Source organism: Lytechinus pictus, chromosome 18, assembly GCF_037042905.1.
Source record: "Lytechinus pictus isolate F3 Inbred chromosome 18, Lp3.0, whole genome shotgun sequence".
In the NCBI taxonomy this organism is placed as follows: domain Eukaryota; kingdom Metazoa; phylum Echinodermata; class Echinoidea; order Temnopleuroida; family Toxopneustidae; genus Lytechinus; species Lytechinus pictus.
In genome coordinates this window covers 3,952,633-3,966,620 of record NC_087262.1, presented here as the reverse complement: position 1 = coordinate 3,966,620, position 13,988 = coordinate 3,952,633, and the positions used below count along the sequence as shown (strand labels likewise).

General features: G+C 35.8%; 1 protein-coding gene across 1 annotated transcript; it reads right to left on the bottom strand.

Annotated features, from left to right (window-relative positions):
* Positions 1-2,499: 2,499 nt before the first annotated feature.
* On the bottom strand, positions 2,500-12,150 carry LOC129281149 (uncharacterized). Its single transcript, XM_064113296.1, has 3 exons — positions 11,929-12,150; positions 10,846-10,911; positions 2,500-5,505 (listed from the first exon to the last, which is right to left on the bottom strand). The coding sequence occupies exons 1-3, from the start codon at positions 12,056-12,058 to the stop codon at positions 5,399-5,401; spliced, it is 303 nt and encodes a 100-aa protein (XP_063969366.1). The 5' UTR covers positions 12,059-12,150; the 3' UTR covers positions 2,500-5,398.
* Between the last annotated feature and the right edge of the window lie 1,838 nt (positions 12,151-13,988).

The following is a 13,988-nucleotide window of genomic DNA, read 5'->3' as shown; positions in this document are numbered from 1 at the left end:
GTTTTGAAGTTTACACATCTTGCAGAACAATGGAAATGGTACACAATAGCACAGGACATGTTCATTTTACTGGAACATTTGAAGAGGTTTATATAGACCTGCGGTTTTCACAACATATATAGTCTTCAATTTCATAGAATGTGAGCTCCCCCCCCCCAAAAAAAAAAAGAAGAAGATATATATCCCTTCCAATACCTGAACATAGCAACAACAAAACAGAAAACTGATAATGTTTAAATAATCATTAAGTAGGCCTCACAATAACAGACATTTATGTATTTATCAAAGCCCGCTTTTGAACAACAAAAGGGGCTTAAAAAAATAGAACGCGAAGTGGCTGAATGGAATATTGTAATATATTATTCTAGAAAATAATAACAGAATATCTGAAAATGCCTATACGGCGTACCTGTAAATAATTCGGACCTACATCAGAAATTGAAAAAAAGGATATAGTTCAAATGATCATGACCACAACAAAGACCTGAAAATATAATCGTCAGAGGAACTAGTATGAGGGCGCTAATTCACTTTCACGAGCAGTGCGAGCGCAGGCGGCCGTATTTCCAGACTGCTCAGAACACTCCGACTCAGCCATATACATGTATCACGAAAATGCAAAATCCTTAATATTCAAATGAATGGTACATAATTATATTACATGAATGGGAGGAGAAGGGAATATTTTTTAAGGATTACATTGAAAAAATTATTTGAATTAAATGTGTGTGCATTAATCATGTAAATGTGCAAATTTTCATCAAGGGCCATTTCTATTGTAAATAAAATTGCAAAAATTATTACATACAAATTACAAACGTAAAAATAATGGGGTATATAGTGTTGCATTTATCGTAATACTGTATAAAACTATGGTTAATAGTTAAAACTTACGTCTATGGTTAAAACGTACGTCTAGTCACTAAAATTTGTGATTTGCTTTATAGTTTTAGTTGTGGGATGATTGGTTTGGCGATTTATTTTCTGTCTCAAATGATATACTAGTAATTTATATAAAGTCGCCCTTCTTTTAATTTAATTTTCCCCCCATTTGTTTTCCCCTTGTTTTGTATTGTACTCTGTTTAGATAAGTTTTTCATGTACTATGTATTTATTGTTTATGTCACGGTGCACTCATCACAAGCTGTGCTTTCTGAGTTGCTACCTCCATTGTTTTGTTCAAGTTCTTAAAATTTATTGATGCTTTTATAGTTGGAAATAAATGTACTTTCAAATAAATGTTAATATTTTTGTCTAGGCATACATTATGTAATCATTTTTGTCGAACACAGTTGCCTTGAAAGAAAATAACCCAGTATCATTAGGAACAAAATGAAAATAAATTCAACATAAATGAAAACTTATGAAGAAATTCAGATGGTGAAAATCAATATCAGTGTCTTTCTCTGACGAATGCTTGACCAATACATTCCAACTTTCACAGAATTCGCATGGCCATCGACAAAAAGATTGCTATGTCAAAGTCTCAACAAGAGATGGCGCTATTCCACATCTATCAACAGGACACACAACTCGTATTCAATCTTTTTCCTCCCCGATCTCGATATATCAGGAATCACTTTCTCTCATCCTTAATCATGTTAATATTTGGCCAATGTTCATATTTTGTGATAGATTTTGACAAAATATTCAGAAAACAATGTTTCACTCTTCTCTCTTTCCTTCTCTCTCTCTCTCTCTTTTTTTTTTTGGGGGGGGGGGGCAAACGCCCCAAGCCACCCCCCATCCGTACGCCACTGGTTCAATATACATCCTTGTCTTTATTCTGTCTCTAGTCTATTCCAGTTCTTGCGGTGATCAAATAGACCACACATTGTAGAAGAAATGTTCGGAGTAAAGAAAATAGAACTTGATATGCAAAACAAATCATAGATTGCATTTATGTTCTACTACTAGTGTTGTTTATATTTGAAGATGTCATCTTGTTTGATATTTGTGTTTGTTACAAGGGGCCCAAACGAAAACTAGCTTGTTTGATGATCGGGCTACCCTTCTTTAGAATATCGGAAATGAATAAACAAACAAATGGATAGATAGACAATATAGATAAGAAGATAGAATAAGATAGATAGATATATAGATAGATAAGATTGACAGATAAGATTGATAGATAAGATAGATAGATTAGATAGACAGACAGACATATATATAGATATGGATAGATAGATAGATTAGATAAATAGATGGATGCAAATACATAAAAAACAGTTTCATATATGTGTTTCACCTACTTTACTTTTCTATCTCATTTCACTACTACATATCCCTTGATCTTTTTTTTCAGTCATTTTTATCATTGTGCTTCGATGTGCTCTTGCATAACACTCTACACCTTCTCTCCATTTCTTTCTCTCTCACTAGCTCTCCCCCCACTCTCTCTCTCTCTCCTCCCTTTCTTTCCCTCTCTCACCTTTTATTTTAGTCCAAAACATAATGCCATTCATTCAATGTTTCAAACAATATTCATAGCAAAACATATTTATTTTTAAACATTTTATTGAAAAAATAATAATTCTGTACATTCACAAATTTGTAGATTAACAGTTTCATATATTTCTGTTTTTATATAGATAAATAATAATTATTACACCCCCATACTTGTTTTCGTCTGAAACTGGTAGTTCCTGTATGTATATTACAGATATCAGGGCCCCGTCTTACAATGGAAATCCATCAGTGTCATAACTTTTTGTAAAGGAATTTTGCAAATTGTCCTTTGTTAACAAAGGCAAAACACCAAATTGCTATGAAACGATGAATATACATATCAAGAAAACATTGTGAACAAACATGCATTTCAGATGTGGCAGTTGCTGGCTTTCCATAGTTGTGGTTGATTGTCTAAACTGGAAAGTGATTGTTTGCTTTTAATATATTTCACTTCAGAAACAATTTTTCTCTGAAAAATGCAAGTAATTTTGAATCATATGGCATTTCAGGGACAAAACTAATAAGTTTAATCTGTCCCAGACATGTGCCCCTTTTGGTTACTTTAGTGCATGCATGTATTTCCTTCAAGGAATCCCCCGTCTTGGGAATGCATGCTTATTTGTTAAGTACACATTTGGTTCATACAGTTCATAGCACAACAAATTTTCATCTCCGAAAAGCTGTGATAATACATAGTCCAACACACTTTTACCAAGGTGCAGACCTGCCAACCTCTGGGAATGAAAAACTGTATTCTGTGATAAAAAAAACTGTATTTTTCCCAAAAAAGTGTATTTCATAATAAAATGCTTGGCGCACTCGCTCATCGCGGCGCTCAAGCTGCATGCAAGCTAAAATGCGCACTGCTCTTGCAGATGAAAAAAATAAACATTAAAACATGAGTATATCTTCACCCTGGTTTGAACAAAATGATTGAAAAAAAAACAAGTTACCTGAAATTACATTGATCTAATAACCATATTTGTGCACGTTTTATGAAATAGAGACATATAGAGATTATTTTTCTAAAAAAATTACGATTTAGTTTAAAAACGTATTTTACGTATTTTGGTTGCAAAAACATACTTAATACGGCTACAACGTACTGGTTGGCAGGTCTGAAGGTGTATTACGACGTTATACGCTTTCAGTTTGCGCATACACCAGTCACCAGATAAATTTCATTGTGGCTATAGTAGTTCAAACTTCAAAGATGTAGCAAACAGTAGAAAACCCACATTGTGTTTGATGAGAATTTATGATGATAACAATATGCAACAACATTTCGAAGCACTGCATAGTACTATTACCCTGATCAGGAGCTTGAGTGAGCATTCAAGAAATTCCTTCCTACCAGGTACCCATTTACTACACCTGGGTGGAGAGTGGCAAATGTAGATGAACGATGCCTTGCCAAATGAAATGAATGTGGAGGGATTTGAAACCCAGACCTTGTGGTTTAAACAGTTAACCACCGAGTCCCAACACCTCTAAAAATGATTAACTGTTCACCAATTGAACAGCAACATTTCAAGTACATATATGAGGAATATAATGAAGCATTATTACCAGAATACCATTACCCACCTTTAAACCCAAATATAAACAAAATTCAAAATAATGACCACCATATCAATCAGGGTTGACGGGTAGGTTCGGAGCTTCTGTTCGGTGGTTCTTTTTTTTTTTCTTATCCTGTTCATTTCAACATGGATGCATTATCGATGGCTTCACGATACCTGTACATCTTGTTCCTCACAAAAATCAGTGTTATGCTTGTTGGATTTTTCTCTTTTTATTCAAATCAACTTTTTGTTGGGGTGGACTTGACCTTTAAAGGGCTATTTTGCAATTGATGCAAGACCTTTTCACATTATGGGAACAAATCTGACATCGCCTTTTGTGTTTCTTTCTTGCTCATGTTCCCCTATATTCTACCGGAGATCCCATCAAGGATAAATCAATTCCACTCTTTATTTCACACCTACATCATACTTAAGTGTATTATCTACATGCAAAGCCTTCAATCAATCCTATGAAACTCCATGTCAATGACATCATCAATGGCATCACACAACCATTTCTTCTCTGGAACATCCAATTTCAAAGAAATTGTCATTTTTTTGTTAATCTTTCTTTTAACTCTTTAACAAAATCAGACAATTTCCTTTTAATTCAACTTTCTAAACAATTCTCCATCTTCCTTTCAATCCCAAAAGATACTTGTAAAGCCTTCAATCAACCCTATAAAACTCCATGTCAATGACATCATTAATGACATCATCAATGGCATCACACATAACCATTTCTTCTCTGGAATGTCCAATTTCAAAGAAATTGTCATTTTTTTGTGTTAATCCTTCTTTTTAACTCTTTAAACAAAATGACAATTTCCTTTTAATTCAACTTTCTAAACAATTCACCATCTTCCTTTCAATCCCAAAAGATAACAGGAATTGACCTTCTGTCATCTCAATGACACACTCAATGTCGGTGTCAATGACACGTGTACAGAAAAACTTGTTTCTCCTAGCATTTTAACATACAACAGGCGGGCAGACTCTTTGATCTCATTCAACATTCCAAGCGCCTACCTGCTCATTAAGTTTTCATTCCCAAATCTTTGCCTCCCCACAGACAAGGATGGTCTTCAAGATAAAAACCTACGTATCTAGGGCATCTTGAATCGTGAATGACATTCTCAATGACGTAATTTCCGCCCCGTCAGTCGAGTCCTTCCGGCAGAGACTGATGGTGATGCAGGCAGCCTATAAAAAAAAATGCCAGCCATTGCTTTTACTTGCACTTGTGATTTTATTTTTGCTCAACTGCACCGTCTAGCACAAGCACCAGACACACGAATCGCCTGTAGTAATCTTCAAGTGTGAAGGACACAGGTCTACCCTGAAGAAGAAGAAGACATTGTCAACGATGTCGGTGAATGAGCTCATTTCTCAAGGCCAATTAATTCCTCCGGTCTCCTGTACTTCCAGTCAGTCTCAGACAGCCAAGTCAGCTTCTTCCGAAGGTCGTTCAGTCTCTGCTCAATAACCTCTGAAAGATTTAAACAAAGTGAAATTTTAAAGATAACAAGCTAACATGATCATCCGACCCTTCCTCTTTCACTTTGTTCAGTAATGCATCATGGGAAAGTTGAATTATAAAACCTCATGGAAAAAAGGCAAATACATCTGCCATTTCATAAACAAAACGCTGGGGGAAATAATCAGCAATATTTCAAGTGAAACATGTTACTCCTTTGTATTTTATTTTGTTGGCAGTTGGCAATCATTGTGAGACATAAGATACCAACATCTCAGAAATTTAGGAGTCTGGGTTATGCTTTATAATGGTCATGACTAGGGGAACATTGATGGCAGCTTCTGTGGAAACAATCAGATATCCTTCCTCACTGTCAATACCCTAGTAGCAATTCTACAAAAAAAAGTGGCAATTTCCACCCTAATATCAAAATGATTTGTTTTTTAAGTTTCAGAATGGCTTTAAAATTCTTATTCATACAGAAAAATGTGTATTCAATATGTTATTTCTTCACTAGTATATTTCCTAATTATTTTTCTTATTGAAAAAAATGTTCAAATGTTAATCTTAAATATAATTCATAGTTTATTTGGAAAAATATCCAAAAGAATTGAGTGACATGGAAGAGATTGTGAATATTTTCCCCCAAAATTCCAATCCAACTATGGACCTATTAGAGATGGACATTCAACACAATCCTTTCGTTGATCGAATGAGATCCGCCACCTAGTGACAGGTGTTCTGACAATAGTGACTACCAAAGGCGTATCTGATCATTTACAAAGGGACAGATTCCCTCTCCTTGGTGTTTGTTGGCTGATGGCCTGTATCAGAATATGACTTTCAATCAACATGCTTTAGATCTGGGTCCCATAATACAAAGGTTAGCAATTGATCGTACGCTTTATTTTCATGATTGATGGTGTAGTCAATGCAATCAAGCGTAGACAAATTTTCTATGATTGCTAAGCTTTGTGTTATGGGCCCCTGGGAGCAGCAAAATTCAGAAGCAGACGATTTTGTGATATAAAATATATTATTATTCGATACGCAAACTTCCGCACACACATAATGACCTCAGTAACATTGAAAGATAAACAATCTCTGCTATGTGCTATGTATCTCTGGAATATTAGGTGGAAACGTGGAAACTAAGGCCCACATTCTAAAGTCATGGTCTAACTCTGTGCTAAAGTTATGTGGGAGCCAAAAACTAGAAAATTCTGCTTATATTGTATTTTTCTCATATTTTGTTTCCCTTTGCTTTCATAATGAAGAAAATATTTCACTTATCATTCTGAGACAGTTATAAATCATTTGAGTGTCATAGGAGTCAATAAATTAAACACGTACTAATAGAGATTGGCTCTCCATAGTTAAACCACAACTTTAAACCAGAGTTTAATTTAAACTAGAGTTCAGAATACGGCCAAAGGGACTACATAAACAATAAACAATCATTCACAATATTGTCTCTATCTTGAAATATGCATTCATTTTCCCAAATATAACACATCAAGCTAAGATAACCAGAGGTAAACTAGAATTGTACATCGACTTTCCAGGATTTAGGTGATATATCATCTCATATTCTGCACATACAATTTGTGCAACATTAAAGGTCCTATGAAATACAGCAAAGATGCTGATTTATTTGTTAGCTTAGTGGTTACTAATAACGATTCCATCAAAATTTTACCCGAAAAACATCCCACATCAGGTTCAAAGGCAGTTTTATATTGAAAATTGAGCCAAATTCGCCACGCCCACAAAAATTCAGCCCGATTTGGTTTCGTATATCATGTGACAATTATGACGTCAGGGGAAGAATCTGCTGAGTGTTGCTGACGTTTGGTGCCCGTGTGGATTCACATGTGCAATAACTAGGGGTCCGGCTGCACAGCTGAGAAAGCTTTCTTTCGATGACGTCACGATGATTGACAGGTCGATCGGCCGACTTTTTCGAAAATTTTAGTGGGCGTTGAAGTTCATTTCCATGGAATAACTCAACACCGGTTCGTCGTACACAGAAACCGATGGCAAATTCGTATTTTTCAAGTAAAACTACCCAAGAATAGATATATATCCAAAATAAGATGGTTTTTGTGTCATAGGACCTTTACTGTCTGATCACAAAAAGCTTCTTTCAACTCATGGCCTAACCGAAGGCAGAACACAGTAGGATCAAATTCTAATATGACGAGAATGTTATTCAGAGCACAATGACAGTCACATGTAGTGAATTCATTAACTAATCGACGAGTCTCCATCACTAATCGGTTCATGATCCAACAAAGTAACAATTTAATTGCTCTTGACCCATGTAATTTTTTTTCGCCGATATCATTTTTTCATTGGATCTCCTCGAAAAGTGTAATTATGTCTTTTACCATCCTCTTTGAGCAACCCTACTACTAGTTTGGGACTTGAGAAGTTGAGTCACGGCACTCTTGACTTAAGAAGGCTTTCTATAAAACATATCTTTAAATAACATAAAGGCCTACACAGTGCGTCCCAGAAAAAACGAAACCGAGATTAAGCGATGATTAATCACAAATACAATAGACAAATGACCTACCAATGTAAAGCTTAGAATCTCCTCTTTCATCTGATATTACTTAGATTATTCCCCATTTACGCATGAGTGAGCAAAATCAATTTGAAGAAAGGATACCAAAAACTCATTTGGTGGGGCGTATCTGAATTTCAAAAAGAAAATCACATGCCTAAAAAGTTCAATATCTGCTCTTTTATTTGATACCTTAATCACAAAAAATGGTCAAGAAGTAAAAAAGTTATGTTCCCTCGAAACAATGCTTGTATTTCCATAATTTCATTAAATAAACGTGTTTTCACCCGTTTCCCACAAAAAGCTATCGCATGGTTAACAAAAGACTTAATGCATGGCTGATCGTCAACAAAACGGAGTGTCAAGTGAGTTTGAACGCTAGCCTGTAGAACATCTTAATTTTATGAAATTCAAGCCTTATTTCAAATACCCAGAACTTTGTTATTTCTTGACCATTTTCTGTAATTGAGGTATCAAATTAAAGAGCAGGTATTGAACTTTTTAGAAATGTGGTTTTCTTTTTGAAACCCAGATACAGCCCACCAAATGACTTTGTGGTATCCCCTCTTCAAAATGTTTTTGCTCACTCATGCGTGAATGAGAAATAATCCAAGTAATTTCAGATGAAAGAGGAGATACTAAGCTTTACAATGGTATAACAAACGTACAACAGCTTTAAAATACTGCCCTTGAAACTGAGTTTTATTAGTTAAAGGAGAAATATATTGATTATGAATATGGCCTTATTATATATCAGTGGAGAGGTAATGATGTGAGGATTACCATTAGGTCATTCAAAAATAACGAAAATAATACATAAGGTGGAAATCGCAAATTAAAAAGCGCTAAAATGCCTCTCCGAAATATGCCTCGCATCGGTCTCTGAATTGGCTCGAATTTGATGACGTCACTGTCTGTACGAGAGGCGTGATTGGCTCTCCCACGTCAAGCTCCACTTGCATGCAAAACCTGTTGCGAGGGTACGTTTTCTCCACACTGACACTGAATACTTCGATCAGAAGTTTATCTAGATTTGGATTTTCAAATTGATGATTATGCAGATGAAGAGAATGATGATAAAGTTTCTAACTCTAGAAAAACAAAGTGACGTGGATGGTGGTAAATTAAGGGAATTACGGCGGTGATGATGAGTAGGACAATTCAACTTGCAAGCCGATTCGCTACCAACGCATGCAGCTGCTAGCTGCACCGCGGGTCAAATCCATGAAAATGAATTCCATGCAGCATGACCACATCCAGACAGAGTCTCTTTCCTCTATCAACAACATAATGAGAAGGAAAATAATAAAATAACTGTACTTACAAATAAGTGAATATATCCGAACCTAGGCTGAAGGTAAATCAACTCAAGGAATAGCAGCAGACGATATGCACCGACGATGAATTTTACGTGGCTGGAATAGATTGTCACTAGCTCGTTCTGTTAGATAAAATGTATATCTCATTATTTTGACTAAATTACGAAACTCGGAGAATTAGTATTCTACATAAAAATTAAGTAACACCTGGTACTATTTTTTGAATTACGATAAAATATTTTTGAAGCAAAGAAATTGAGGTAAATTAAAATAAGATATAAAGGATTATCCACTTAGCCGCATGCGATTGTAAACAAACAATCAAAAGCACATGGCCAGCTTGCTCCACAGAACTGAAAATACGTATTTTCAGTTCAGTGCTTGCTCGCCCATAGAGTTGGATAAAGCGTAGCTTTATCCAACTCTATGTGCTCGCCTTGCTGATTGTTTACAATCGAATGCGAGCTAGGCGGATGATCTTTTATATCTAATTTTAATTCACCTCATTTTCTTTGCTTCAAAAAGGTTTTATCGTAATTCAAAAAATATAGTACCAGGTGTTACTTAATTTTTATGTAGAATACTAATTCTCCGAGTTTCGTAATTATTTTAGTCAAAATAATGAGATAGAAATTTTATCTAACAGAGCGAGTGACAATCTCCCAGCCTCGTGAAATTCATCGTCGGTGCATATCGTCTGCTGTTATTCCTTGAGTTGATTTACCTTCAGCCTAGGTTCGGATATATTCACTTGTTTGTAAGTACAGTTATATCATTATTTTCATTCTCATTATGTTGTTGATAGAAGAAAGAGACTCTGTCTGGATGTGGTCGTGATGGAATTCATTTTCATGGATTTGACCCGCGGAGCAGCTATCAGCTGCATGTGTTGGTAGCGAATCGGCATGCAAGTTGAATTATCCGACTTATAATCACCGGCGTAATTCCCCTAATGTATACCTCTATCCACGTCACTTTGTTTTTCTAGAGCTAGAAACTTCATCATCATTCTCTTCATCTTCATAATCATCCATTTGAAAATCCAAATCTAGATAAACTTCTGGGTTTTTTTTCATTTCGGGATCGAAGTATTCAGTGACAATGTAGAGAAAACGTACCCTCGCAACAGGTTGTGCATGCAAGTGGAGCTTCACGTTGGAGAGCCAATCACGCCTCTCGTACAGAAAGTGACGTCATAAAAAATCCCCAATTTCGCGGACGTAATTCTGCGTGTTTGAAGCATTCAGAGAGAGAACTTTAAACTATCAATTAACTGAGTTCCATCGGTCTCCATGATAAATGATTTACACCATCGTGTTCTCCTTATTTTCTCCTTTAATTTGATATATGATTCTCCATTTTTACGATTTTCAATATAGTTCTACTTTAATTAAATTTAAGTTCTTACTGTAAGACTAGGACTAAAAAAATCCAAAAGAAAAGAAATTTTTTAAAATGATTTACCTCCCTGGACCTTTTTAAGACAGGTCTCCGTTAGTTGTTCAACTTCCAGCCTATCCATCTGCACATCTGAAAGCAAAAAAGAAGATTTAAAAAAATAGGAGTATAATAAAAAAATAATGACAGGGGTGGTATTCTGAGATCCCTTTCATCTCAGATAACATAAAATATTTTATCTCCGTTAAAATCAGTAAGATAAAACACCCTTAAATCTTTCTGAATTGGTATTCTGAGAACAATTTTATCTTCATTTTATCTCTGTAAGACACCTATTTTTAAATCAATATCCAATTAGAAATGCGCTTTTATAGCTCTCTCATGTCACTCAACCAATGGAAATCCATTCCGCCAAGAGTTGTGGCAAAGGAGTGAGATTGCGTCAATTTATTGACTTCAAATACGCTTGCACTATACGCGTGCGCATCTTACAGAGATTTCTTTTACAGTGTAAACAAAAATGACAATACTCTCTTCTTCTTTTTTTCCTCTTTCTTTCTTTTCTACCCTTTTCTTTTTGCTTGCCTTTTTTTGGTTCCATCTTTATTTCCAATCTTTCCCAGCTTTCTTTCCTGATCCTTTCTCTCTCTCATTCATTTTTCTTTCTTTCCTTCTTTTTTAAATTTCCTTCATTCTCCTTAAACTTGTCTTTGCTTCCTCCTTGCTTCGTCTCCTTTTTCTTTTCGTTCTTTCTCTCCTTCCATTTTCTTTTTTTCATCCTTTCATTCTTTTCCCTTATTCTTTCTTTCCCTTCCTTCCTGTTTTTCTTCTTTGTTTCTTTCAAAGAATGAAGGATACATTTTTATTTCCTTCATTCTTTCTTTTTCCCTCCTTTTTCTTACTTTCTTTTTTCCTTTCTCTCCTATTTTTTTATTAAGACCTGGCTCGGTTGATCCGGCTTAGTTTTGGTCGATCCGCTCGTGCAGCTTGCTTTGTCGATTGTCACGTATTAGTTATTACTATTAATTTTGTGAAATCTGGTCACCCTTGGCCTTGTTGCATGCATAGATATGAACATGTGGGACTATTAACAATTACAGGGGCTAAGAAATCGCTTGAACTTTAAAGGAAAGGATGTAAAAATCTCACCAGTGGACCGTATATCCTCTACAGAAACTGGTGATCGAAAAAGTACTTTTCTTGGGCTTGAAGTCGCCATCCTGTTTCTTCCTGATACAGGGTTATTTGGCTGAGCTGTTGCTTGATTGAATGAAGCCATTCTTATGAAAACCTATTTCCGGGGCCTGTTGCATGACGAGATGGGGCCGATTGATTGAAAGGGTCTTTCCAAGGACCGTCTTTCGTGTCGCCCATCTTTTATGATGCGCTATAAGCGGGGTGTTTCTGAAATTTATGATAAACAAATAAAATTCGTAAGCTTGCTTTTAAATCAAATTTTATACAATTTCATGAGATATCATATCATTTTATAAACAAATATTTTGTTTATTTTAACGGACAAATAAAATATATTTGCAGATAATTTATTTGAAATGCGTTTCACATGGCGTATCATAAAAGATGGGCGACACGAAAGACGGTCCTTGGAAAGACCCTTTCGTGCAATCGGCCCCTGGTTCCCACGCAATATTATAATACGCACGCAAACTGAAACTTTCAACTACTTTATGAGTAGAGCACTAAAAATAATAGACATTATAGCAGAACGAAATTAGATTTGGTAAAGTACTTATGTAGTAATGAGTAAGAATATTCCAGGGCAGATTGAAATGGGGTGCACTAGAGAAAAGGGAATTTCGGCCTTCGGGGAGCTCTGGCCGGGTTAAGGAGAGCGAAACAAGCGAGCCCAGCCACAGTTTAAAATGAAAATTATATTGATCTGACAGCTTTTACAGCAATCTGATATGGGAGACTTATATCACTGTCATATTTCATATTTCATTTTAAGGGAGGCATATCATTCACATAAAATCATGTATCAAAAATCAAACAATTATAGTTTCATGTAATAACATAAGAAAAAGGGAAAAGGGGGTGTGACATCATTAGCCCAACTAATGCCACTATTCATGATGACGTGCATATAATTTTCACAAAATATTGCTAAACTTTACAATTCTAAATCAGATTTTGATGAAATTTTCAGCATTTTACTCTCTTTATTTAGATATTGATTTCCAGCCCGGAGTATACCCCTTTAAGTCATAACTTGATACGCTATCCCGACAAATTTCCAATTGAATACCCATGCATTGAATATCCAAGTTGAATATCAATTGGCAATTGGTTTCAATTTGGAGTACATGGAAAGTAAAACAATGGGTACACATTGAAACCAATTGACTATTGGTCCTAATTGAAATCAATTGGTTTCAACTGGAAATAAAGCCAATTGGTCTCAATTGGTTCCCAATTTGGACACCATGCAAGTGGAACCAATTGACTTCAATTGGTTTCAATTGGTGTCCAAATTGAGGACCATTTGGGGAAGCAATGTGAACTTCTAATTAACACAAGCAAAATTAGTAGAACAATGTTATCTCAGTAGGAAATTAGAAAATTCCACCAATATATCTGCTCACGGCTACTGTAGAAGCATACACTGTCTGTCTGCATATATATCAATGTAAAGGGCAGAGATATATATTGTGTAAACTTTTATTCCATCTGGTGAAGAGCGTGTGTGTGTATTTGAGTTTTGTCAGATGTTTATCAATCAGATTTGATTATTTACATCTGGGACCGATCGTTACGTCACCATCCGGACTCGAACCTCTGCATCAAATTTATAACTTCCCCACATAGCTTGGATTACAGGTGCACGCCACAACGCCAAGTGTGTGTATTTGAGTTTTGTCAGACGTGTATCAATCAGATATGATTATTTACGTCTGGGACCGACCTTTAACGTCACCATCCGAAAGACGTGACCAGGGCTCGAACCTCTGCATCAATTTGTAACTTCCCCACAGCTTGGATTACAGGCGCACGCCACAACGCCCAGTGTGTGTGTATTTGAGTTTTGTCAGACGTGTATCAATCAGATATGATTATTTACGTCTGGGACCGACCTTTAACGTCACCATCCGAAAGACGTGACCAGGGCTCGAACCTCTGCATCAATTTGTAACTTCCCCGCATAGCTTGGATTACAGGCGCACGCCACAACGCCCAGTGTGTGTATTTGA